The following is a 27,236-nucleotide window of genomic DNA, read 5'->3' on the forward strand; positions in this document are numbered from 1 at the left end:
GTGACAGTCGGAATGTGTTGTCTAATCATGCAACCTCGAAAACGTTAACACGGGGTATTCCGAACGACAGTTACGACCCGTACGACTGATTCCGTCAAAATTATCGTCTACCTCTCGCTTCCGTGGGATAAACATTTGAACGGAAGAGGCGTTGCACAGTACGTGGGAAGCACTGCCATACAATCTCAACCATATATTAGACATTCCGGAATGTTCGTTTGTTCAGTTTTCAAACTTTTAATCGAGAACTGTGTCAACATATTTTTCAAGCGTAGTCTGAAATGGAAGTCGCCACATGTCCCAGCGAGAACTAAGATCTGATTTTAATGAGATTGAGTATAGTTATGAAATACTGTACATATCTGAAAACGTAAAATTGGCTCATCACTCGAGTGAAATAACATCTTATGCCGAACATCTTTCAGTCTGTCTCAGTAACCAGTGGTTTTCAGATAATTTCAACATTACAACTCGTTAAAAAAATAGATCACACAGAAAAAACGGATGCATATCGTTTTCTACTCATACCTCAATGAACCAACATATGTTGTTTGTTTGTTTGTTGTTTAACGCCGCACTAAGCAATATTCCAGCTATATGACGGCGGTCTGCAAATAATCGAGTCTGGACCAGACAATCCAGTGGTTGATATCATGAGCATCGATCTACGCAACTTGGATATGATGACATGCATCAACCAAGTCAGCGATCCTGACTACCCGATCCCGTTAGTCGCCTCTTACGACAAGCATCATTGCCACTTCTGGTAAGCATGGGTTGCTGAAGAGCCGGAACCCGAATCTTTACGGGTCTCCAACATATGTCCCAAAAGGCAAGCGTTACTGCTTAATAATTATGGATATATATGAACTGTCATGACTTCTTGTACTGGATGCTTCTGGAATATTGTTTGTTTGTTTGTTTGTTCTTTAACGCCGCAATCAGACATATTCCAGCTATATGACGGCGGCCTCTACATAGTCCGGACCACACACATCAGTGATTGATATTACGATCAACGATCCACGCTTTAAGGGCACAAGGACGCACAATCGCCCAAGTGACCAAGTCTGACCACCCATCCATTAACTTTTCTTACAAGAATATTTTCCTAGAAATCAGTTTTTACCCGGAATTCCCAAGTGTTCTTCTAAAAAAGCACATGATAAACTTTTGAATATATTTGCATATATTAATCAAAGAAAATATTCATATACTCTTCTGTTGAACCTTAATAACACTGGCCGTGTATTTGTTTGAATGAAGCAGCTGATGACGCTCTGGTTTCATGGTTCATAAGCTTGACATCCATATTGGTGACCCAGTCATACGGAACAACAATGTCGTAGAATTGCCTCCCTTAGGGGTAACAGAATCCTATGATCGCGGGTTTGAATCCCAGATTCGCGCTGATAATAAACGTTTAAGACCTGTATCATTTCGGGCTTTCCTCCCACATCAAGGTGACATACCTTTTAATATTATCAGGATGTCGGTGTAAATCAGGGCGCGTACAGGTCACACAGGTCATATAACACGTGAAACGCACGAGCACGAGTAAGATGCTAATTAGTGAGTGAGTGAGTATGGCTTTACGCCGCTTTTAGCAATATCACGGCGGGACATTGAACATTGTATCCATGTTGGTCATCGAGCTCGGGCCTCCGGCGTGACGAGTGAACGCTTTAACCTCTAGGCTACCCGATCGCCCCGGTAAGATGCTGAAGGATCATAATCCGAAGCTAAGATTCGAAATGCTGGAAATAACAGTGTCATTGTCACATTTTACTCAAAAGCAAACTGAATGTTTACGCGGGTTGACGTACAGGTGCGTCCGTCTGGTATCCATCGGGATGTCCACGATGTTCTGTGAAAGGACATGTTTAACCATCTCCGCATGTCCCCCAATACAGGCCACGTGAAATATATTGTTACTATCATCATCCACAAGTGTTGCATCAGCATTCTTACTGACAAGCAGGTCGAACACATCTCTGTGTCCCTTCTCTGCAGCAAACATCACCGGAGTTCGCCCGTGCTGCCCCGTGCTGTTGATGTCCACAATGTCCTGGGAGAGGACGTACTGCACCATCTGCACTTGTCCTCCAATACAGGCCATGTGGAGTATGTTGTTCCCGTCGTCGTCGATAACCGACACATCGTCTCCTTTACTCACGAGCAAGTCAAACACGTCTCTGTGACCTTTCTCTGCTGCCAACAACACCGGCGTCCTTCCGTACTGTCCGCTACTTTTGATGTCCAGTGGGCCATGCGAGAGGACATAGTTCACCATCTCCACATGTCCCCCAATACAGGCTACGTGAAGTATGTTGTTACCGTCGTCATCTGCTAGAGACACATCACCCCCTTTACTTACAAGAAGATCAAACACAATTCTTTGTCCCTTTTCTGCTGCAATCATTAGAGGTGTCCTTCCGAATTGACCTCTACTGTTGGTGTCAACAATGTCCTGTGAGAGGATATAATTGACCATCTCCACCTGGCCTCCGATACAGGCTAAATGAAGGATGTTGTTCCCGTCATCGTCCACAACCGACACATCCCCTCCTTTAGGAACAAGTAAATCAAACACCTTTCTATGGCCCCGCCATGCTGCCGACATCATAGGTGTTCGGCCATATTGTCCTCTAACGTTGATGTCCACGACGTCCAGTGAGAGGACATACTTCACCATGTCGATATGTCCCCCGATACAGGCCAAATGGAGGATGCTGTTACTGCTGCTGTCCACGAGGGACACATCCCCACCGTTGCTTACCAGCAAATCAAATACGTCTCTGCGCCCTTTACCTACCGCAGACATCAATGGCGTCCTTCCGTATTGCCCCCCGCCGTTGATGTCCACAATGTCCTGAGAGAGCACGTGTTTCACCATGTCCACACTCCCACCGATGCAAGCAACATGGAGGATGCTGTTTCCGCTGCCATCCACACGCGACACATCACCACCTTGACTCACAAGAATATCCAACACTTCCCCATGACCCTTCTCCGCTGCAAACATCACGGGTGTCCGGCCGTACTGGCCTCTGCTGTTGATGTCCACAATGTCTTGTGAAAGGACATACTGAACAATGTCCACATCGCCGCCCAAGCACGCCAGGTGAAGGATGTTATTGCCGTTATCGTCGCCCAGCGTCAAGTCACCTCCTTTGCTCACAATTAAATCAAACATCTCTCTCAGCCCCCTCCGTGCTGCCACCATCACTGCTGTCCTGCCGTACAGTCCCCGACTATTGACGTCCTCCTCCACCAAGACCTGCCGGACACTATCCAGGTCAGCCGCTCTGCAGGCAATATGGAGGGCAGTGTCTGACCTCTCTACATCCTCTGGACTAGGTCTGTCTGGTGACGCATCTGGCAAAATAATTAACTAAAATTATTGTTTGTTTGATTGTTGTTTAACGCTGCACTCAGCAATATTCCAGCTCTATGGCGGCGGTCTGTAAATAATCTAGTCTGGACCAGACAATCCAGTGATTGACATCATGAGCATCGAACTACGCAATTGGGATACGATGACAAGCAATAAAGGAAGTCAGCGAGCCTGGCCACCCGATCTATTTAGTCGCCTCGTACGACATTAGGTTACTGCAGACCCATATTCGTACCAGGAATCCCGATATGTGATTACAATTATTGACGGTGATGGGTGTTACAGGACTGGGCGGGGACACGGGTGGCCAAGTCGTCTAAGGCGCCGCGATTCGCTGCGCAGAGTTGCGTCCCTTGGACACACCAGAAACCTATGATTGTGGGTTCGAATCCCGGTTCGCTCCCATTATGTTTCTAGGTTTGTCAGGACCATACCCGTGCTCGTGGGTTTCACCGAAGTGGTAAACGTCTGAGACCAGCATCACTTCGGGCTTTCCTCCCACATTAAGCTGACACGCCGTGATATAACTGTAATACTGTTAAAAGCGGCGTTAAACCCAACTCACTCACTCAGTACAGGACTGAGCTCAGACAAACTTGCAGACTCAGCAAGAACAATTGAAGTTGTAAAATCTATCTGAAATGTTATCATGTGTAACGATGTGACAGATAATGATCACTGCATAGTTTCATAGATGGCAACATCTGAACCTGGACTGGATATGGACTGTGGAGCAGAGACCCCCTTTAAGGATGTCTAGTGGTCTGTCTTCAGAATAGTGAACTATTCCTTAGATGTCGTTTCTAAAATCTAGACGATTAAATCTAACTGTCAAAATTATAATAGAAAGTGATTAGTGTGCAGTTTCTTGCGATGGATGTACTGGGTATGGAGTTGCTTGTATCCATGGTGACGCTCCTCGTTCACCGGAAGGTGACTTAAGTCGCACCACGGACATGCGCATGAGTCTTAGTCTCGTGGCACCACGCATGTGAAGATTATTAGATAAACAATAGTCCAACATAAGAAAGCAAGGACGCTATGAATATGTCTGTCGTAGCTTCCCCAGCGTTAACATCCTGGGTATGTAATAAATAACATATATTTTTAACATTTTGTTTGTTGTTTAACGCCACAATCGGCAATAGTCCATCTATATTACGGCGGTCTGTAAATAACAGAGGCCAGACAATCCAGTGATTGACATCATGAACATCGACCCACACAATTGGGATCAATGACATGCATCAACCAAGTCAGCGAGCCTGACCACCCGATCACGTTAGTCGCCTCTTACGACAAGCATGGGCTGCTGAAGACCTATTCTAACCCGGATGTTCACGTGGGGGTGTAATAGTACAATCATCACGGGGTAGCTGATAGTGTCATCTGGGACATCAGTGACAGTGATGGGCTCCACCACTGACAGCTAGGCGATGGTCACATACTGTGTACATAACTTGGATGTCGACCAGCTGAAGGTTTATCTACATATGTTATGTGAACACCTATCGGTTAACACTGGTACATTCTGCTCACACAAACAAACAACCTGTCGGCCTAAATACATCTGTATCTAAGGTACAACGCCAGGACAGCGGCCCACCTCATTCGTGACCAACTCGTGTTATTCCGGGACAAGCCGAATAGCGACTCGTGCCTCTCTCGTGGCCATTTTTGCGACCTGGTTCCGTCTTAGCGCAAACGGGCATACATAAAACAATTGTCAACTTCTTACATAATGGGTCACATATATTTCTCCATATATTATTCATATTTCAGATGCAATTTAAAGCACATCGGAACGTACAGAATTATACAGTATGATAGAACATATTTAACTGTGTCTTGGGTATATTTTTAGATGCAAGACATATGTAAAATCAAAAATTATTTCTGAGGGATTCTTTGACGAAGAACTTGAAATCATACGCGCATTTTGATTGGTTTGTCGTATTTTCGCACATATCATTCATCGATAGGGGGACGAGTCTTCTTGCAGGTTACGGAAAGGGGCGAGTGGTGACGAATGTCTCATGGCCATTTTTGCGACCGGGTTCCGTCTTAGCGCAAGCAAACAGGCATACCTAAAACAATGGTCAACTCGTTGCGTAATGGTTCACATATATTTCCCCATATATTATATATATTTCAGATACAAAATAAAGCACATCTGGACATGCGGAATTATACAGTATGATTGAACACATTTAACTGTGTCTTGGGTATATTTTTAGATGCAAAACATATGAAAAATAAAAAATTATATCTGAGGGATTCTTTGACGAAGAACTTGAAATCATACGCGCATTTTGATTGGTTTGTCGTATGCTCGCACATAACATTCATCGAGAGGGGGACGAGTCTTCTTGCAGGTTACGGAAAGGGGCGAGTGGTGACGAATGCGGCCTACCTCTGTTTTCGAACCATTGAAGTTAATAGTTAAAGTCTTAATGTAAGAACGGTTGCTATGGAAAGGTTTTGTTTGTTTATTTGTTGTTTAACGCCGCACTCAGCAATAGTACAGTTATTTGACGGCGGTCTGTAAATATTCGAGTCTGGACCAGACAATCCAGCGATTGGCATCATGAGCATCGTTCCGTGCAATTGGGATGCGATGACATGCATCAACCAAGTCAGTGAGTGTGACCACCCGATCCCGTTAGTCGCCTCTTACTGAATTGTCTGGTCCAGACGGAATATGGCGGAATAAGTGTTCCTGTACCTACCGTGTACGTCTTGTCCCCCCTGCTGGAGTCTAAGGTTAAATTGGCGGAGCTGTAAGAAAAATATCATGACGTCATACGAATACTAAAGACAGAGACAACATGTCACGCTCCAAAATCAAGGAGGAAGATTATAGTGCTTTATCTTTCAATAAATAAGTGATTGAATATTGTGTTGTTGTTTTTTTGTCGTTGTCTTCACTGTATCACAGTAGCCTGGGAAAACAAGTCTAGGCTTGGGTAGCGAGTAGGGCGACGAGCCACGCCGTCAGGGTACCATGGCACACATACTGCTAGGCCGCACCATCTCTTAATCAGTCCGTATGATTTGTTTGTTTGCTTGTTTGTTTGTTGTAAAACACCGCACTCAACAATATGCCAGCTATATGACGACGGTCTGTAAATAATCTGGGTGTGTCAGTCAAGTGACTGACATCATGAGCATCGACACGCGCAATTGGGATACGATGACATCAGCCTGACCACCCGATCCCGTAAGTGGCCTATTGCAAGCATGGCTGTTGAAGACAAATTCTAACCTGGATCTTCACGGGCAGAGCCCATATGACAAACATGGGGTACAGGGGCCTTTTCCAAGATCCACAACAGATTATTAATGGGGGCGGTCGGGTAGCCTAGTGGTTAAAGCGTTCGCTCGTCACGCCGAAGACCCGGGTTCGATTCCCGACATGGGTACAATGTGTGAAGCCCATTTCTGGTGTCCCCCGCCGTGATATTGCTGGAATATTGCTAAAAGCGGCGTAAAACCATATTCACTCATTCACTTTTTATTAATGTATTGGAATATACTTCCAGTGAGTAAAATTATCTGGACACTGTAGTTTCATTCACATAGACATTTTGTAGTCCACCTCAGCGACTATCTAATCATCTTGTACAGGTTGGGATTTATTTAAATATCCCCTGTGTAAAGTTCTACAAGAGACACCTGTACTTGCCTGCATGATCTGATCTCCATCCATTGTGTCCCCTGCAAGGAGCACCAGCTGACGTCACATCATATGGACTAGAAAGCGCACAGAGCACACGCAATGCCAGGAGTTTTCACGAAACAATTCCAGTACTCCCTATACAGAATGGGCTCTGTCTACATGTTCCAGCTTGGAGAGTACAAAGTGATGACGACTTTCACAAAATATCTGAAACATTTCAAAGAAAATACGCAGATACAGTGTTTGATGAAGGTCAGTGATGACAAGACTAAAGACTAGTCGGAAAGAGTGAGTGAGTAAGTTGGGTTTAACGCCGCTTTTAACAATATTCCAGTTATATCGCGGCGTGTCAGCTTAATGTGGGAGGAAAGCCCGAAGTGATGCAGGTCTCAGACGCTTACCACTTCGGTGAAACCCACGAGCACTGGTATGGTCCTGACAAATCTAGAAACGTCATCGGGGCGAACCGGGATTCGAACCCACAATCATAGGTTTCTGGCGTGCCCAACTCTGCACAGCGAATCGCGGCGCCTTAGAAGACTGGGCCACCCGTGCCCCCTGGTAGGAAAGAAGCCAAAGGTCATGGAGGTCTTTGACTAGTCGTGAGACGCGATGGGGTCCTACAGTCAAGACATGACCCTACGTCCCGTGATGTAGTGTCTAGACTGGAGGACCTCATCGCGGTTAGTCTTTGACGTTCACCACCAGCATGGGAATGGTGTCAGGCAAGGATAATGATCAGAGCGGACCTTGAATTTAAACCCAGGACCAGCTTAATCGTGCAGTGTGCGCAGCCTCATTTTCTTCTTCACCTCACTCACTTTGTTCACCTTATTCCATAATACGGGGCAGTGAAGTTGCCTAGTGGTTAAAGCGTTCGTTCGTCACGCCGATGTGTGAAGCCCATTTCTGGTGTCCCCCGCCGTGAAATTTCTGGAATATTGTTAAAAGTGGCGTTAAAACCACACTCCGTCACTCAATATACCGGGGACATGCATCAGCTGTATCACGGCGGATTGTAAATAACCGAGACTGGACCAGACAATCCAGTGATTGAGAGCATAAGGAAAGATCCACGTCAACAGGACAAGACGGCACCCAATCTCAACCGGGGGGGGGGGGGGGGGGGGGTATTTACATAGAAAAATTATCAAAATAGTCTGGCCTTCATATTTGTGTTTCAAGGACTATTCCTTTATCGTACTTTTTACTTGATAAAAGTGCACTGTGTGATCACGTGTACAGTATCTGCTGCAATGTTGTCGTGGGGGGATAGGTTGACGTTCCGGGGTTGGTGGCGGTGTTGGTGGGGCGTATCCAACCCATTGCTACATGTCACTCCCTGCAAACAGAGATACACATGGATATGTAGAATGTATATCGGGAATATCCTCACGTCAAAGTCACTGCAGTACAATTTCCATATTTAATCTGACCCGTCTATCAAGTGCATGATCTACACCCTGTTTTCCATAAAATCAAATCATTATAGTATCACCCGAGTGAGTGAGTGAGTGAGTTGGGTTTAACGCCGCTTTTAACAGTATTCCAGTTATATCGCGGCGTGTCAGCTTAATGTGGGAGGAAAGCCCTAAGTGATGCAGGTCTCTGACGTTTACCACTTCGGTGAAACCCACGAGCACGGGTATGGTGCTGACAAACCTAGAAACATAATTGGGGCGAACCGGGATTCGAACCCACAATCATAGGTTTCTGGCGTGCCCAAGGGACGTAACACTGCACAGCGAATCACGGCGCCTTAGACGACTGGGCCACCCGTGCCCCCCTAGTATCACCCGAGACGACCAACACAAATGTACATATTTGCGCACGAGTTGAGTTTTACATCATTCCAATCATATCACGGTGTCAGCTTAATGTGGGAGGAAATCCCGAAGTGATTCAAATTTTTAACTCTTCCAGTTCTAGGAAATCTACGAGCACGATATGGTGCCGACAAACCAATAAGCACGATATGGTGCCGACAAACAAATAAGCACGATATGGTGCCGACAAACAAATAAGCACGATATGGTGCCGACAAACAAATAAGCACGGGTATGGTGCCGACAAACCAAGAATCATGATAAGCCCGAATCTGGGATTCGAACCCACGATCAAGGGGTTCGGGAGGTAACTCTGCACAGGGAACGGCGACAACTGGCTTACCCACCCTAATGGTCCCTAAACCATAACACTGTCAGCAAAACGTCAAAGAAATCATAAAAAAATGCGCATGGTTGTTTAGTAATATCTGTCAGACGTACACTGAAAACTAAATCGGGAACGGTAATAGCGTTCAGGGAATGTCTGAACTCTAAACTCTAAAGCTGCACCGATACGAATGATCCAGTAATTCAGTATGCTTACACGTTTGGGATATCAACGAACCCAAGTCAAGGTCAGGGCCGAAACTACCATTGTAGCAGAAAAGCAATAATATTATTGTTTCACCTAAAAAAGCACAATTTATTTTACACCAAAACAAGCACAAGTAAAGCTCAATTTACCATCTACGCAGTAAGTTATTAATTAAAACTCTAAACGGTCGGACGTGATATTTATTGTCTCACTTGAAAATCGAAAGCTTTACTATGCAATTTAGGATTTTAGTGGTAGATAAATTGTGACGTAAGCAAATCGATCTCACAAAGTTATTTTAATTATAATGATAGGCCGGCTCGTGTTAAAATATGAAAAAATAAATAACCATCACATACATTATCTATTCGTTTTAATGTTCACATTTCATTTGTCATTATAGATGTTTCTTGGATGAAAGGGGCGGTCGGGTACCCTAGTGGTTAAAGCGTTCGCTCGTTACGCCGAAGACCCGGGTTCGAATCCCGACATGGGTACAATGTGTGAAGCCCATTTCTGGTGTCCCCCGCCGTGATATTGCTGGAATATTGCTAAAAGCGGCGTAAAACCAAACTCACTCACTCACTCTTGGATGAAAGTCGAAAATGGGTTGGTGAAACATGTATATATAATACTAAAAACATAATATAAAATTACCAATATTTGTTCAAAATAAAATGTAACGTACACCCCAAAATGCAGGAAATAACCTTTAAGAGCATCTAATATTTAAAATATTTGGGTAAGCATGCCCCAAAACCCTACAAGCGGGCCCTCGTAAAATTGGTTTTACTTAAACAATAAATTAGCCTAGTTTCCCCTGATGGCATTTGTGGGCTTACCATGAAACGTCGCCATTGATTCCACGTACACCTTGATCCCAATACACATACCACGCACGGATATTCTCATACGAATGTGTGCAGCAGGTGCATTCCATGCGATGTGTGATTTTAGGCTGAGCCGTTATTGACATAAGGCTGAACTCATGATGATGCATTATCGACGCAGCTTATGTCGGATGATGTATTGTCACGAGTCTGTTATCTATAACAGCGTGAATATGTACAATATTGGAGTGGTATGACGAATAATGATTACCTACCTCCAACGAGTATTCGTGAACACATTAAATAGATCTTTGCATGGACAGGCATATCACTGATAAAGTCGGCCATTAACCCGAAAGGATTACCCTAGTGGGCGTGTCCAGCAGGTCGCTCACATGTCGCCTGGAGTAAATACCCCGAACAACGACAAACACATACAGTAAACTACGGTTATAACGAACTCGAAGGGACCACTAATTTTAGTTCGTAATAACCGTAGTTCGTTATAAGCATATAAACAGCATTTATACAACAAATGGTCGGGACTAAAAATAAGTTCGTGATATCGGTCAGTTCGTTATAAGCGTGTTCGTTATAACCGTAGTTTACTGTAGTGTCATATTGACAGAGCTCCGTCGCGTATTTTGGACAACAGGTCTCCCTGCTTCTATTCCGTGTGTTTCATAGCTACTAAATATACTTCTCAACAATTGCTAAGGACCCACCTTTGACGTAAGATGGCTATATTGTTCCTTAGCAAATGTCGAGTAGTATAGTTCAACCCTCAGATCTCACATTGCGGTTATCTGTGAGAATAGTCTCGGCAACTCTACATCTTAGTGAATTTGATTCAAGTTGTTCAATCTTTATCTGTTCACTAAGTTTTATTTCGTATCCATACCATGCACGTGTGCAATAATTATTCGGACAGGAATTCGGAAAACAGTCGATTCTGATTGGTCAATCAGAGCTTTTAAATCACAATTACCAGCTCTGATTGAAACAGTTGCTTTGAAGGTCGAGTCATCGCATATGTGCGTTTGATACCAAATACAACTTGGCGCGTTTAAATCTACAGCTAAGGGCTTAGTCACACATTCAGGATTTTTACTGCCGTCCTTGATAGGAGCATTCCCGATTAAGATTTGTCAAAAGTCTGATCAAGATCCTGTGATTCGTGGCGGGAAATTCACAAACAATCAGATATTTGCTATGGAAGCGTCCCGAATCAGCCGTTTCCTGCGAATTCGTCCCGATTCTCCCGTTCTTGCATCTTCCGCATGGTAAAAAATAACCAAATCTGTCCCGACAGCGTCCCGATTCTCCCGAATGCGATCCGACAGAGATCAGACAGTGACCGGATAGTTAACCGACAAAGACGGTTCGCATTCGGCAAGATCTGGACGCAATCTGGACTGAATCGACAAGAAACGGCAATGAACAATTCATGCCCGTTCATCATGACAGAGTCCTGATCCAAAGGACACCGTCCGGACTACAAAGGACATTGTTACGATTTTGATCCGATACGGCAGAATCTGTCACGACATAGTCTCGATTGTAATCCGACTAGACAAAATCGGCTGAGCTTCCCGAATGTTACGGGACGCACCATACTGTCGGGAGTGCTTTTTCGACCTCTCTGGACCTTTCCCGATCCGTAGGACTCTGTTACGAACGTATACGACTGCGTTCAGACAATGATAGGACATTCCAGGTCATTGAGGATAGCAATCCGACTTTTTCACTTTTCGTGTCGTAGCGCTGTCTGATCTCAGACGGGAGCCATAATCTACGGAAGCCTTTTGTGGCCATTTGTTGTTGTTGTTTTTTTTTTGGGGGGGGGTCGATACTATCTTGAAATTTCAAGATACTAAGTTGAAATTTCAAGATACTAAGTTGAAATTTCAAGATACTAAGTTGAAATTTCAAGATATAGAAGTTGAAATTTCAAGATACTTTCTTGAAATTTCAACTTTGTTTCTTGAAATTTCAACTTAGTACATGTATCTTGAAATTTCAAGATAGTATCGAAAAACATTTTTTTTTTAAAAATGGCCCTAAAAGGCTTCCGTGGCATCTTGATATTTCAAGATTATTCACTTATTCACGTATTTTTACATCTTAGGATGTCAACTTATTATCTTGAAATTTCAAGATAGTATCTTGAAATTTCAACTTAGTTTCTTTAAATATCAAGATAGTATCGAAACAAATAAAAAAACAAATGGCCCTAAAAGGCTTCCGTAATAATCGGCACTGCGTGAACCTGGCCTAACCTACCTCTACTTCAGAAATTAAGTTTGTTTTTACCCGATGTGCAGTGTATTAAAGTACAGCTTTTTCCCGAACTATTAATAGTTAAATCACAAGGAGACTTTGACATTCCACACATGGGTGGAGACCAAACATTTCATCTGAAAGTCGAGGCGCCTTAATTGAAAATCCTCGAACAGGGCGAACTGATGGGCTGTTCCACTTAATTGCCTGCACCCTTGCGTTAAGAGACAATATACATTTCAAACATAATTAAATAACACTAAAATGGGTAATTTAGGGTATAAAACGTCACATTATATCATTAACACCAGCCAGAAATCGCATAGTTCCCTCGATCTAATGATAACTTGGAAAATCCAATAATTCTGACAAATTTCTCAAAATCAACACGTAAAAATCTCAGGCGCAGAACTCCGTCACTTGCATTATGCTGAACAGAATAAAAAATACGTCCATATTGAACGGCGTTAAAAAACGACTGACTGTATTGTCAGGGACGACAATTAGGTGTGCAATGACAACGTCACAAACTGCAACATGTGGTGATAATTCTACTCCGATACCACTCCGGAGAAACACGAACCTCGACCCGACAGAATTAGACACTTAAGAAGTGAGTGAGTTGGGTTTAACGACGCTTTTAACAGTATTCCAGTTATATCACGGCGTGTAAGCTTAATGTGGGAGGAAAGCCCGAAGTGATGCAGGTCTCAGACGTTTATCACTTCGGTGAAACCCACGAGCACGGGTATAGTGCTGACAAACCTAGAAACATAATCGGGGCGAACCGGGATTCGAACCCACAATCACTTCTGGCGTCCCAAGGGACGCAACTCTGCACAACGTATCGCGGCGCCTTAGACGACTGGGCAACCCGTGCCCCCCACTTAAGAAGTATTTTAGTAGTAAACACAACTGATGTTTCCGCACCTGAAGGCTATTGATGTAATGCACGTGTTTATTGGGTAGTCTAGACCTTCAATAAGATTGTACTGTGTAAATATAGCTCACCTGAGTTGTGACACCCCCTACATGCTGGTTCGTAGAAAGGATCTATGAGTGAGTGAGTATTGTTTTACGCCGCATTTAGCAAGATTCCAGCAATATCAGGGCGGGGGATACCAGAAATAGGCTTTACACATTGTACCCATGTGGGGAATCGAACCCGGGTCTTCGGCGTGACGAGTGAACACTTTAACCACTAGGCTACCCGATGGGAAGGATCTTTCTACACTCGTCGTCACCATGGTACCGACAGACAGACAGACATCTCACCGCTGTACATACAACAATATCAGTAAAACATCAGTTAATACAAGAAAAATAGTTCAGCACCACGTATATAAAGTTATGAAAGACGACACAAAACTAAATGATATATATATACATATATTGCACATGTAGCTAAGCAGATCAGTAAAACTTTAAATTGTTTGATAGGCATTACTTAGAAGTTGACGGGTGACAAGATAGACACAATTTTATGGATAACAACTTCTTTAATACTGTAAAAAAAGCAACGTTTCGGTATATATATACTGACTGAGTTTTCAATAGTTGAGAAAAGTGATATTTTCATTTCAGTGAATTGTCTCCCTTTATCGTAAGTGTCTGGCCCCAACACAAACTGTTGACTTCCGTTTTACGTTAGTTCTGCATTGACAAGGCGAAATAATGACAGGTGGCCATTTAAAGAGATAAGATCGCTTCTTGTCGTTTGTTATTCAATTGAAAATGTTACGTTATAAACTGTACATTTCCAACAACAGTCTCGTAGCTTTCAATAAAAGTTGATTTTGTATATAATCATATCTTAATGTATGGTGAAGAATTTTAGTGACCTCAAATTATTTTGTATAACTTGTGTTTATATTTTTTAAGATTTTGCAGTCGGAACTACTTTTTAAGTCGCAATTACAAGGGGTGATGAAATGTCAGGTATGGAGGATTTACGTTTGCAAGGTTTTACATTTGTAATGAACAGAAAACAATTTTCCGGTAGACAGCTTCACAAAAAGGCACTCGATGAGAGAAACATGATATCTCACTCAACACATGAAATATCCCCTATATATTAAAATCTACTGTCATGTTTGGCCAGAATGTAGGTTAACAGTGAAGACTGCATTTTCAGCGAACTTAAGGACAAGATCACAGTTCAAGGAGACATCCGGAAAATACTTAAATAATAAGAAAGAGGATAAATTCCAATAACATCGTACCAATACCGTTTCTACAATATCGATATCTAAATGAAAATAGATCTGAGGGTTGAACCTCACTCTAAAGTCTTTTAAATATCTGGGTCCCGTTCCACAAAGCAATATTTGCTCCATGACTATGGTAAACCCCATACTAGCATATACTAGCGACTGTCGTAACACTAAGATTGCTTTGTTGAACGGGGCCCAACAAACGCCGGTGTCATCACTGAAAGGTCGAGGTAAAGTTCATGATAAGATTAGCGGTGTGGTCAGATGTTTCCCGGACTGTGTACCCACTTCATCTATCAGCAATACCAGTTGACAACCCACCCGATCATTCGTCACCACTCGCCCCTTTCCGTCACCTGCAAGAAGACTCGTCCCCCTCTCGATGAATGTTATGTGCGAAAATACGACAAACCAATCAGAATGCGCGTATGATTTCAAGTTCTTCTTCAAAGAATCCCTCAGAAATAATTTTTGATTTTACATATGTCTTGCATCTAAAAATATACCAAAGACACAGTTAAATGTGTTCAATCATACTGGACCGCCTCCGTGGTCTTGTGGTAGAGCGTCCGCCCGGAGAGCGGAAGGTCCAGGGTTCGCTCCCGGGCCGCGTCATACAAAAAGACGTTAAAAGATTGTACTTGTTGTTACCCTGTCTGGCGCTCGGCATTAAGGGGCTAAAACAAGGACTGGTCGGCTCGGAGTCAGTATACTGTGTCTGAGTGGGGTATTCATGTTAAACTGCGGCATGGTATCTCAGTGAGCTAGCACTATAAATCGGCATCAGTCCGGACTAGTACAAGCAGACACACACACACATACACGTGCATGCACGTCGCTATATAAGTGCAATAATCTTAGACGCGACGTTAAACTCAATTTCACCTCACCTCAATCATACTGTATAATTCCGCACGTCCCGATGTGCTTTCAATTGCATCTGAAATATATATAATATATTGGGAAAATGTGTGAACCATTACGCAACGAGTTGACAATTGTTTTAGGTATGCCCGTTTGCGCCAAGTCGCAAAAATGGCCACGAGAGAGGCACGAGTCGCTATTTGGCTTGTCCCGGAATAAAACGAGTTGGTCACGAATGCCCACCCGATATTACCCCCGTCACGTGACGCCACCGTGTGACGTCATAGTTATAGCCCAGAAGAGACCAAAACACGATGTGGTTCATTTTTTGTGTTTCAGCAAAATATCTACGAGGTATACTCGACACTTGTAAGTTTCATTTCTGTCGCTAAAGGCAATATTCGGTACCAGCTTTAGTACTTTCGAACCTGACCCGTGAACATCCGGGTTAGAATTGGTCTTCAGCAACCGGGGCTTAGTTGATGCATGTCACCGTATCCCAATTGGGTAGATCGATGCTAATGAAATCAATCACTCGATTGTCTGGTCCAGACCTGCTTATTTCCAGACCGCCGTCATACAGCTGGAATATTGCTGCGTGCGACGTTAATAAAAAAAACAAAAAAACTTTCGAACCTACAAGTAATAAGTTGTTTTACACTGACATCACGTCAGACAAATACGAAAATACAGATTGCGGTTCAGAGTTTGAATCTTATAAAGTGGGTTTTGTTTGAGTAATAAACTTAGGTTTATTTGCGTCCTACTGAGACATGGCAAAGTGTTTGTTTGTTGTTTAACGCCGCACTCAGCATCATTCGATAAATAATCGAGTCTGAACTAGACAATCCAGTGATAGACACCATGAGCATCGATCCACGCAATATGGGATACAATGACATGCATCAACCAAGTCAGCGAGCCTGACCACCGGATCCCGTTAGTCGCCTCTTACGACAAGCATAGTCGCCTTTTACGGCAAGCATGGGTTGCTGAAGACCTATTCTACGCCGCACGGCAAAGTGATCAATATGGCGCATGGAATGTGGGGACACTCAGAGATCAATGATAATCAACATTAATCCAAGTTCGTAATACAAACAAACCATATTGTTTTACAAAGATGCTTAAATAGTAAAAATCGGAACAAAAGATTGTATGCCGAATACATGTTGTATAACGCAAATCAAACAGCCAGCGCGGGATGAGACGATATACATAGAAACACAGTCATAGAACAGCACGTGGTGGCGGAAACATTGCCGCCAAACATGCATCCAGGGAGTTTATAAAGTTCTTATAAACGAAACTTCCTGCTTCAACCAGCCCTCTCTATACGGCGCTGATTCTACAACGAAGAGTGAAGCCATTAGGAACTAGCCACCTACATTTGGGAGGATACATACGGACAAAATTCGATATTTTTTTTAAAAAACTTCATCTGTACGGAAATGTGCGACCACGTGACCCCAAACCTTAAATAACATAAGGCGATAATTTAGCTATTATTTGATCATACTTAGCTTACCTTAGTCATCTTGTGTAGCAGATCAATTTGGTTGTTTCTCCATGGAATAGTGATGTTATCAAGACGTGAAACTAAAATTTATACAGGCGCTTGGCATTTAGGAATCTACAGCACCAGTTGAATAAACAATGGCTATAAATACCAGGCCAACTCACACATTGTATCGTGATTAGTCTCCAGTGATGTAATACCAACTAATAAAACATTTCAATTGCAGAACAGTTTGTCAAAGCATACCGCTGTGATGCTCGTCACAAGGAGACTCATTTCACCAAAACAGTTTTTTCTGCAGATAAATAAACACCCATGGCCTGGGTCTGGTGCACACGTCTCTTGTGCACGTCTGCGAATTTGAAGGTGTCGCTTGGAGGATCGAGTCACTGACGAACGATTTGTTCCGCTTCACGCAACAATGTATTCGGAGTCAGTTATACGTTAATCAAAGAATGGAGCCAGTGAGTCATTCACCGTAAACACCAAAGGATTCTCACAATTGTTACGTTAAGAGAGACGGATTCCAGCTCTGTCTGCGCAGAATGTTACGCAATAAGCTCCACACAGTGCTATGTAAGCTCCTCACCGCGATATTCTTAGTTAGATCCGCTATCTGTCGCAGATATGATAAAGCCAAGAGATGCAATAGCCTAGGCCAAACTAACTCTATTTCTGAGAAATGGACAGCTACTCGAAAGAAAATAAACAAAGCAAAATGAAAGTATATCAATATACGGAAATATTCATATCAATACAAACAGAAATTTTATGAATACCAAAAGTCGCAATAGATATGGATATCCTACTCAAAGTCCCAAAGAGGGACAGGTCAGCCGAAACTGAAATTCTAGTAGGCGACCTCTTAAACACTTACAGCAACAATAACAACTATTCTTAGGACTGGTTTAACTGTGTCACTTAGCATTCATTATTGTCGGCAGACAGTTTCCCACTGTAAGGGAGTATCCATACTGTTTCATCTCAAATAAGGGGGCACAGGTGGCCCAGTCGTCTAAGGCGCCGCGATTCGCTGTGCAGAGTTGCGTCCCTTGGGCACGCCAGAAACCTATGATTGTGGGTTCGAATCCCGGTTCGCCCCAATTATGTTTCTAGGTTTGTCAGCACCATACCCGTGCTCGTGGGTTTCACCGAAGTGGTAAACGTCTGAGACCTGCATCACTTCGGGCTTTCCTCCCACATTAAGCTGACACGCCACGATATAACTGGAATACTGTTAAAAGCGGCGTTAAACCCAACTCACTCACTCACTCACTCATCTCAAATAAAAGAGCGTGTCTTGAGTTTCAGTGTATTTCCATCCCCTACCAAATGTTTCCCATCCGAATACATGCAGAGCTCACCCTTGGTCACGGGAGTGCGGCACAGAATAAACACAGTTGCCATGCGTCACACAATACACTGCAGGGCACAAGAAAGTATAAACTTGAAATTTGGATGTAACGACACATTGCACGCTATCGAAACTGCAAACTTAAGGTCAAAAACACAACTGTGATAGCCATATGAAATCCATCATCATCGAATATCCATTTCTTGGGGGGGTACCATCAAACAGGGGGGTATACTTTCTTTTGCCCAACAGTCGAGTCAACTTGAACATTTCTCTCAAAAAGTCGTGAAAGGAAGGGCGTTAACAAGACGTCGCGGCCAAACACATTTCCCGTTTCGGTTTTTTAATCACCCCGAGAAAGTCTGTCGGGATACGGTCATATTGTTTACCGTAATACTACCTCAACAGCCATATTCTTACAGCATGGTATTACCTCAACAGTCATCTTCTTACACCATGGTATTACCTCAACAGTCATATTCTTACAGCATGGTACTACCTCAACAGTCATCTTTTTACACCATGGTATTACCTCAACAGTCATATTCTTACACCATGGTATTACCTCAACAGTCATATTCTTACAGCATGGTACTACCTCAACAGTCATATTCTTACACCATGGTATTACCTCGACAGTCATATTCTTACACCATAGTATTACCTCAACAGTCATATTCTTACACCATGGTATTACCTCAACAGTCATATTCTTACACCATGGTATTACCTCGACAGTCATATTCTTACAGTATGGTATTACCTCAACAGTCATATTCTTACACCATGGTATTACTTCAACAGTCATATTCTTACACCATGGTATTACCTCGACAGTCATATACTTATAGCATGGTATTACCCAACAGTCATATTCTTACAGCATGGTATTACCTCGACAGTCATACTCTTACACCATGGTATTACCTCAACAGTCATATTCTTCAACCATAGTATTACCCCAACAGCCATGTTCTTATACCATAGTATTACCCCAACAAGTCATATTCTTACACCATGGTATTATCTCAACAGTCATATTCTTACAGTATGGTATTACCTCAACAGTCATATTCTTACACCATGGTATTATCTCGACAGTCATATTCTTATAGCATGGTATTACCTCAACAGTCATATTCTTACACCATGGTATTACCTCGACAGTCATATTCTTACACCATAGTATTACCTCAACAGTCATATTCTTACACCATGGTATTACCTCAACAGTCATATTCTTACAGCATGGTACTACCTGAACAGTCATATTCTTACACCATGGTATTACCTCAACAGTCATATTCTTACAGCATGGTATTACCTCGACAGTCATACTCTTACACCATGGTATTACCTCGACAGTCATATTCTTACACCATGGTATTACCCCAACAGCCATGTTCTTACACCATAGTATTACCCCAACAGTCATATTCTTACACCATGGTATTACCTCAACAGTCATATTCTTACAGCATGGTATTACCTCGACAGTCATACTCTTACACCATGGTATTACCTCGACAGTCATATTCTTACACCATGGTATTACCCCAACAGCCATGTTCTTACACCATGGTATTACCCCAACAGTCATATTCTTACAGTATGGTATTACCCCAACAGCCATGTTCTTACAGCATGGTATTACCCCAACAGCCATGTTCTTACACCATGGTATTACCTCAACAGTCATATTCTTACACCATGGTATTACCCCAACAGCCATGTTCTTACAGCATGGTATTACCTCAACAGTCATACTCTTACACCATGGTATTACCTCGACAGTCATATTCTTACACCATGGTATTACCCCAACAGCCATGTTCTTACACCATAGTATTACCCCAACAGTCATATTCTTACACCATGGTATTACCTCAACAGTCATATTCTTACAGCATGGTATTACCTCGACAGTCATACTCTTACACCATGGTATTACCTCGACAGTCATATTCTTACACCATGGTATTACCCCAACAGCCATGTTCTTACAGCATGGTATTACCCCAACAGTCATATTCTTACACCATGGTATTACCCCAACAGCCATGTTCTTACAGCATGGTATTACCCCAACAGCCATGTTCTTACACCATGGTATTACCTCAACAGTCATATTCTTACACCATGGTATTACCCCAACAGCCATGTTCTTACAGCATGGTATTACCCCAACAGCCATGTTCTGACACCATGATATTACCCCAACAGCCATGTTCTTACACCATAGTATTACCCCAACAGTCATATTCTTACACCATGGTATTACCTCAACAGCCATGTTCTTACAGCATGGTATTACCTCAACAGTCATATTCTTACACCATGGTATTACCTCGACAGTCATATTCTTACAGCATGGTATTACCCCAACAGCCATATTCTTACATCATGGTATTACCCCAACAGCCATATTCTTACAGCATGGTATTACCCGAATAGTCATATTCTTACATCATGGTATTACCCCAACAGCCATATTCTTATGGCATGGTATTACCCGAACAGTCATATTCTTACATCATGGTATTACCCCAACAGCCATATTCACACAATCGAGCATGCTCTTTCTACCAAGATTTCAAAGATCGTCATACGATTCTTGCCCAGAGGTTTGATCAAGGTTACAACATGCAGGGCCTCAGTGAGGCTCTCAAAAGGTTTTATGGTCGACATATGGATTACATTTCCAAATGTGACGTTATCAGTGACAAAATGATGTTTGATGCTGTTCCCTATTTTGACTTGTACCCTATGTTCCCGTGTTTTTTTCAGGCGAACAGTTGACTTGTCTTTGCATGTGTTTGTGACGAGTGCCACTGGTGGGTCAGGATACGCTCACCTTTTCGCGATCACCTGGTATCATCGCTGTTTCATAGGGATTCATAAACACATGCTCATGATATGGTCGGAATCGTACAATCGACTGCTTTTGGCAGACATTTCTGATGAATAAGGAAAGGGGTTTGTCGCTTTTATTTCTTAAGTTGGATGGTATCATTCAACAATTAATAGTGTTTCACAAAGCCGCGCAACGCGCATAAATGTTGCAAGTATATTTGCTAAACCTGTTCGTGCCTCTAGAAGACTATAAAGAAATATACAGACAAATACATCTGCACAAATGAATGAACTATGTATTACTTCTGTACTAGACTGGATATCTGTTTTATACAAAGCCGTACCTACAAACTAGGGCTAGGACGAGTCCAAATTTACTACCCGGGTACCCACCTCCCTATCACCCGACCCTACCCGGGTACCCACTGAAGGTATCAGGAAATGTCTCAAAATGTCCGATTGGGAATATTTTTAGCATAGCCCTGACAAAACGTATGTAGATACATGTATTAAACAATCTGGTCATTCATACACTGAAGTTGAATTAAGGTATATCTTTATTCAACCATATGAAAAATCACACATGGTGAATAGTCAGAAAGAAATGCAAACATTAGTGACTTGTAGTGTTACCATAGAGTTCTAGATAATTTTTAACAATATATCACGTGACTTTCCACGGGTCCGGGTAGTCCTGTGGGTACCCGGGTCCTACTCAGTACCCACCCGTCCCGGGTACCCGAATTACCCGTCCCAGCCCTACTACAAACGTCTTTTATCGAGCTGATTTTCGTGTTGAATTTCGGACTTACTTGACATATCTTATTCTGATATGAGACAAAGGCAGATAGGTATAACAAGCTACTTACATCGTCATTACACAGACAACCCTCAGACTTGCGTTGGTTAGCCGTGCAATAATCCAATGATCCTGGGTTCGAAACCCAGATACACCCTGATTGTCATCCTTCGTTTGCCGGCAGCTCACCCGTTACCGAGGGTGGGAATTTATTAACGTCCTCAAACCGTTAGTTCAGTCTTTCCTCCCACACGTCACACTATGACTGGAATACTCTCCCGTCAGGCTAACACCTCGTGATATGGCAGAAATACTGTGTTCACCGATCCACTCAACATTCGTTATAACACAATATGAGCCTGGAGAATGGGTCCAGGGTGTATATCATATAGAAATCTGAATGTATATATTCTCCGCTTGGTAATCAGGGACGACATAAAATAGACCCACTCACACACACACTAGATCCCGCGAACCGACACTAATACACCCACAGTGCAGTGGCTTGAGAATCGCCCGCATTCCGGTGAGCTTGAACCAATCCTCCCACACAGATGCGCGTGCGTGTGTACAAAGTACACACGTTACACCCATATATAGAACCAGTTCTACAGCCGTGTATTGTCCGGTTTTTTGGGGTCTGAAAACACCAGGTGGTTAAAATGTCGTCAAAGGTTTTCAAGGATTTGAAAATGAAGTTTTAACGAGTGACATGACTAATGCTTAACGCATGTCGTCCTTTGTGAATAGCACAGTATGTGATATTATTATTGGACTCCTTGATATTCAGGGTTGAAAACTAATCTGTTTTCATTGTGACAAGTCTGCACTGACAGCACTGCACTGAATGAGAGTGTCGCTGAATACTCGTGGCACAGGTTAGTGCTCTTTTGAAACGACAAAGGCATTGATCAAAGATGTGATCAAGCCTATTCCTTCCCACGCCATTCATTTTCTGTTTTTGTTTGGTTGTTTGTTGTTTAACGTCGCACTCAGAAATATTCAAGCTACATGGCGGAGGTCTGTTAATAATCGAGTCTGGACCAGACAATCCTGTGATTGACATCATAAGCATCGATCCACCCAATTGGGATACGATGACATGCATCAACCAAGTCAGCGAGCCTGACCACCCGATCCCGTTAGTCGCTTCTTTCGACAAGCATAGTCGCCTTTGACGGCAAGCATGGGTTGTGAAGACCTATTCTACCCCGGGTCTTCATGGGTCGGTACCATTCAGTGTCACTAAGTGAGTGATGTTGTTTAACGCCGCGTTGGGCACTATTCCAGTTATGTCACGACGGCCGGTAAATAACCGAGTCTGAACCAGACAAACATGTGATGGGTAACGTAAGCAGTGATCCACAGGTCGTGACACAATGACACGTAATCAACACATCTGTAAATAGTCGTGACTGGAACAGACACACCAATGATTTGTATTATGAGCAGGCAGCCAAAACACACGGGTATATGGTGCTGTCAAACCAAGAAACATTATCAGAGGGAAACCGGGATTCGAACCCACCGATCACAGGTTTCTGGTACACCTAAGGGACGCAACTCTGCAGTACGAATTGTAGCGCCTTAGACGACTGGGTGGCCCCGTCTTACTGACATACACATTTCGAAATTTATGTTTTTGTTTTTGTTTTGACCAGACGATCCGGTGATTGACATCATGAGCATCGATCCACGCAATTGGGATACGATGACACACAATCAACCAAGTCAGCGAGCCTGACCACCCGATCCCGTTAGTCGCCTCTTACGACAAGCATAGTCGCCTTTCACGGCAAGCATGGGTTGCTTAAGACCTATTCTAACCTGGATCTTCACGTGACCGGAATTTTTGTATGGTCGAGTAGTGGGAAGCAGCATACCAATCAATAGATTTTTTCTTATCGTTTTCAAACACGGAAGGGTTATTTGAGCGTTATTTCTTTGCTAATCTAGCAGACACACTTGACTGTTCTGGCGATACTGAGCACGTTTCTGAATCGGTTGATCTTTATATGCTACTTAAAAAACATTGAATGGACAGGGTATTGATAAGATTTTATGACGATTGGAAATCTTTATATCGCATGCGAACAGCACAACACATCGTTATACATCGCGTGTGACGACGCTTGACAACACAGTATCTCCCTGATCCGGGGCAGTGGGGGTCAAAGGTCAATGCTCAAAACATTCATCAGACCCTTCCCGCGTGAATACACCCACGTGGACAATAGACTCAATAGTTTAATTATCAATAACTGTGTCTGTGAATAGCTGTGCTGGCAAAATTCCATTTTTGATAAGCAATGAAATTTAAACGTGTACCTTCAATGTCATTCATGTGTATGTTGCTGTCCGTGCCCTATGGAGCCTCCCGTCTCACGGTGTCATGCATACCCTCCCCACGATGTACAGAATTGCCTCAATTAAGACCCCACCCTTGTCAATTTCTGTTTACTTATATATTATAGGCTGTGAAACCAAGGAAGACTGGTTTGGTGCTGACAAACCTGAAAACATTGTCGGGGAGCACTTGGGATTCGAACCCACGATCATAGATTCCTGGCTCGCCTTAGTGACGAAACAACGAAAGGTAAAAAAAAACAGTCCGTCCCCGCCTGTGTATGCATTACGTCATCAGTGTTGCACGTGTCTCCACGTCAACAGTGTCTGTATAATGTCATCAATGCTGCACGTGTCTCCACGACGTCAACAGTGCCTGTATAATGTCATCAATGCTGCACGTGTCTCCACGACGTCAACAGTGCCTGTATTACGTCATCAGTATTGCACGTGTCTCCACGTCAACTGTGTCTGTTTTACGTCATCAGTGCTGCACGCGTCTCCACGTCAACAGTGTCTGTTTTACGTCACCAGTGCTGCACTTGTCTCCACGACGTCAACAGTGCCTGTATAATGTCATCAATGCTGCACGTGTCTCCACGACGTCAACAGTGCCTGTATTACGTCATCAGTCCTTCACGTCTCTCCACGACGTCAACAGTGTCTGTTTTACGTCATAAGTGCTGCACATGTCTCCACGTCAACAGGTCTGCTTTACGTCATAAGTGGTGCACGTATCTCCACGTCAACAGTGTCTGTTTTACGTCATCAGTGCTGCACGCGTCTCCACGTCAACAGTGTCTGTTTTACGTCACCAGTGCTGCACTTGTCTCCACGTCAACAGCGTCTGTTTTACGTCACCAGTGCTGCACGTGTCTCCACGTCAACAGCGTCTGTTTTACGTCATAAGTGCTGCACGTGTCTCCACGTCAACAGTGTCTGTTTTACGTCATAAGTGCTGAACGTATCTCCACGTCAACAGCGTCTGTTTTACGTCACCAGTGCTGCACGTGTCTCCACGTCAACAGTGTCTGTATTACGTCATCAGTCCTTCACGTCTCTCCACGACGTCAACAGTGTCTGTTTTACGTCATAAGTGCTGCACGTGTCTCCACGTCAACAGGTCTGCTTTACGGCATAAGTGGTGCACGTATCTCCACGTCAACAGTGTCTGTATTACGTCATCAGTCTTGCAAGTCTCTCCATGACGTCAACAGTGTCTGTATAACGCTATAAGTGCTGCACGTGTCTCCACGCCAACAGTGTTTGTATTACGTCATCAACACATGTGTTGTGTGGATATTAATACTCTCTGTATATAACTTTGAGCCTTTAATCCGAGAAGCTGTTAATCCGGACATTTCACATTGATTTGTACCGGATTAGTGAGGTTATGTTGTAATCTGCATTGGCAGCATTAACCTTCCTCTTTCATAAGAAAAAACAAGTTTATGTCGCTCAGGCTTCCTTGATTTAAAGGATCGCATGCATAATGCATATAATCATGGGGGATGCATAAACTGGAGCTTTTCACGACAAATGTTTACAAAAACTTAAACCAGGAGTTTGGACCCTTACAAGTTCACTGAATACATTATGTATATTTGACTGTGATATGAGTGATACTATTTGCTTTGCCTGTAGGAAGTGTGACGTACCGCCCTTCCTACACAGTTTCTGTGTGGCTGGATTCGCGTGGGTTCTCGGCAAACATGCACACCTCGCCGTGTCTATATATATACACCCAATATATCCGTGTTTTAACGGGATTACTCATTTAACCGGAATAAGATATTAATCGTTTGATGGCGCTGATACATGTGATGCACTTTTGGGTGCAGACTCACTGTTTAATTTGAACTCCGCGCAGCTGTCATAAAATGGGCAATCATCCCACTTGAGAGTTCACCGCCCCGGGGCCATAAGGCGTGCTAAAAGTATATACATATATGACACCAGTGAAGAATCCAAGTCCCGAGGGGTGGGTTGGGTTGGATGGTTGGAGAGTGTATATGTGTGCCGTGGAAGGAAGGTGGGGGGGTCATTTGAGGGCGATATATGTGGATAGGTGTGAGTTTGTTATTATTTCTGTGTGTGGTGTAACAGATCTATTAACAAGTGTGTATGCGCCATAATTATATCGAAATAAAGGGAGTATGGGCCTCTTGATCAAACCAAAGACGTATATAGATTTACGTCTTTGATCAAACCACAACACCTCTGACCACACAACACAACACACACCCCACACACCCCACCCCCTCCCCTGCCACCCACCCCGTACCCACATCCCCGTCAGTGTTATTACTCTGAAGGTATGAAGGTGCATACAGAGATTACGACACACGTGGATCATACTACTACTTACGCGCAGGTTCATGATTCTAACCACATAGGTTATACAGCAGATACACGGCACGTTTAATACTCTGGTCCGCCAGCACACACGCCTTCCTAATGCACACTCACCTTACAAGAGGTCCATAGCCGCAAGGTAATGGTCCATTCGCTCTCCACTGACCACACTTGACGACCACTTGACTCTGATCAACACACTGAATGCTGACCACACGCGGTGTGAGTCGGACAGTGGGTGTGTCACAGTCCAGCGATTTGGCTTAGCCCGGATGTTATTGGAGAAGGTCCACACACAATGTACAGCCGCCGTCAGATCTAAATTGGGGCTGACGCTATGTCACCCTCGTATGTACAGAATGCGGGGAATTCCTGTTGTTGGCATA

General features: G+C 43.4%; 1 protein-coding gene across 10 annotated transcripts; it reads right to left on the reverse strand.

The window, feature by feature from the left end:
* Window positions 1-671: 671 nt before the first annotated feature.
* On the reverse strand, window positions 672-27,236 carry LOC125376766 (ankyrin repeat domain-containing protein 50-like). 10 transcript variants are annotated; one of them, XM_048388651.1, is made up of 6 exons: window positions 26,965-27,236; window positions 8,288-8,418; window positions 7,907-8,009; window positions 7,083-7,283; window positions 6,127-6,175; window positions 672-3,378 (listed from the first exon to the last, which is right to left on the reverse strand). In XM_048388651.1, exons 4-6 carry the CDS (start codon window positions 7,104-7,106, stop codon window positions 1,790-1,792), a joined length of 1,662 nt encoding a protein of 553 aa, XP_048244608.1. In that variant the 5' UTR covers window positions 7,107-7,283; window positions 7,907-8,009; window positions 8,288-8,418; window positions 26,965-27,236; the 3' UTR covers window positions 672-1,789. The 10 variants fall into 10 exon arrangements, with proteins under 10 accessions (XP_048244608.1, XP_048244587.1, XP_048244598.1 ...); XM_048388630.1 differs by having other exon boundaries at window positions 7,898-8,009; XM_048388641.1 differs by lacking the exon at window positions 26,965-27,236 and adding an exon at window positions 22,220-22,766 and having other exon boundaries at window positions 7,898-8,009.

This window comes from Haliotis rufescens, unplaced genomic scaffold, assembly GCF_023055435.1.
Source record: "Haliotis rufescens isolate VD_foot unplaced genomic scaffold, xgHalRufe1.0.p SCAF_10, whole genome shotgun sequence".
NCBI lineage: Eukaryota > Metazoa > Mollusca > Gastropoda > Lepetellida > Haliotidae > Haliotis > Haliotis rufescens.

What these genes read in the sequence shown, in the direction of transcription:
- LOC125376766 (XM_048388669.1), bottom strand. Translation starts at nt 7,106, where the DNA reads ATGGATGGAGATCAGATCATGCAG. An exon ending in ATGGAGATCAGATCATGCAG is followed by an intron (nt 6,176 to 7,082) that starts GCAAGTACAGGT and finishes TTTTTCTTACAG; the next exon opens with CTCCGCCAATTTAACCTTAG. An exon ending in GGGGGGACAAGACGTACACG is followed by an intron (nt 3,379 to 6,126) that starts GTAGGTACAGGA and finishes TTATTTTGCCAG; the next exon opens with ATGCGTCACCAGACAGACCT.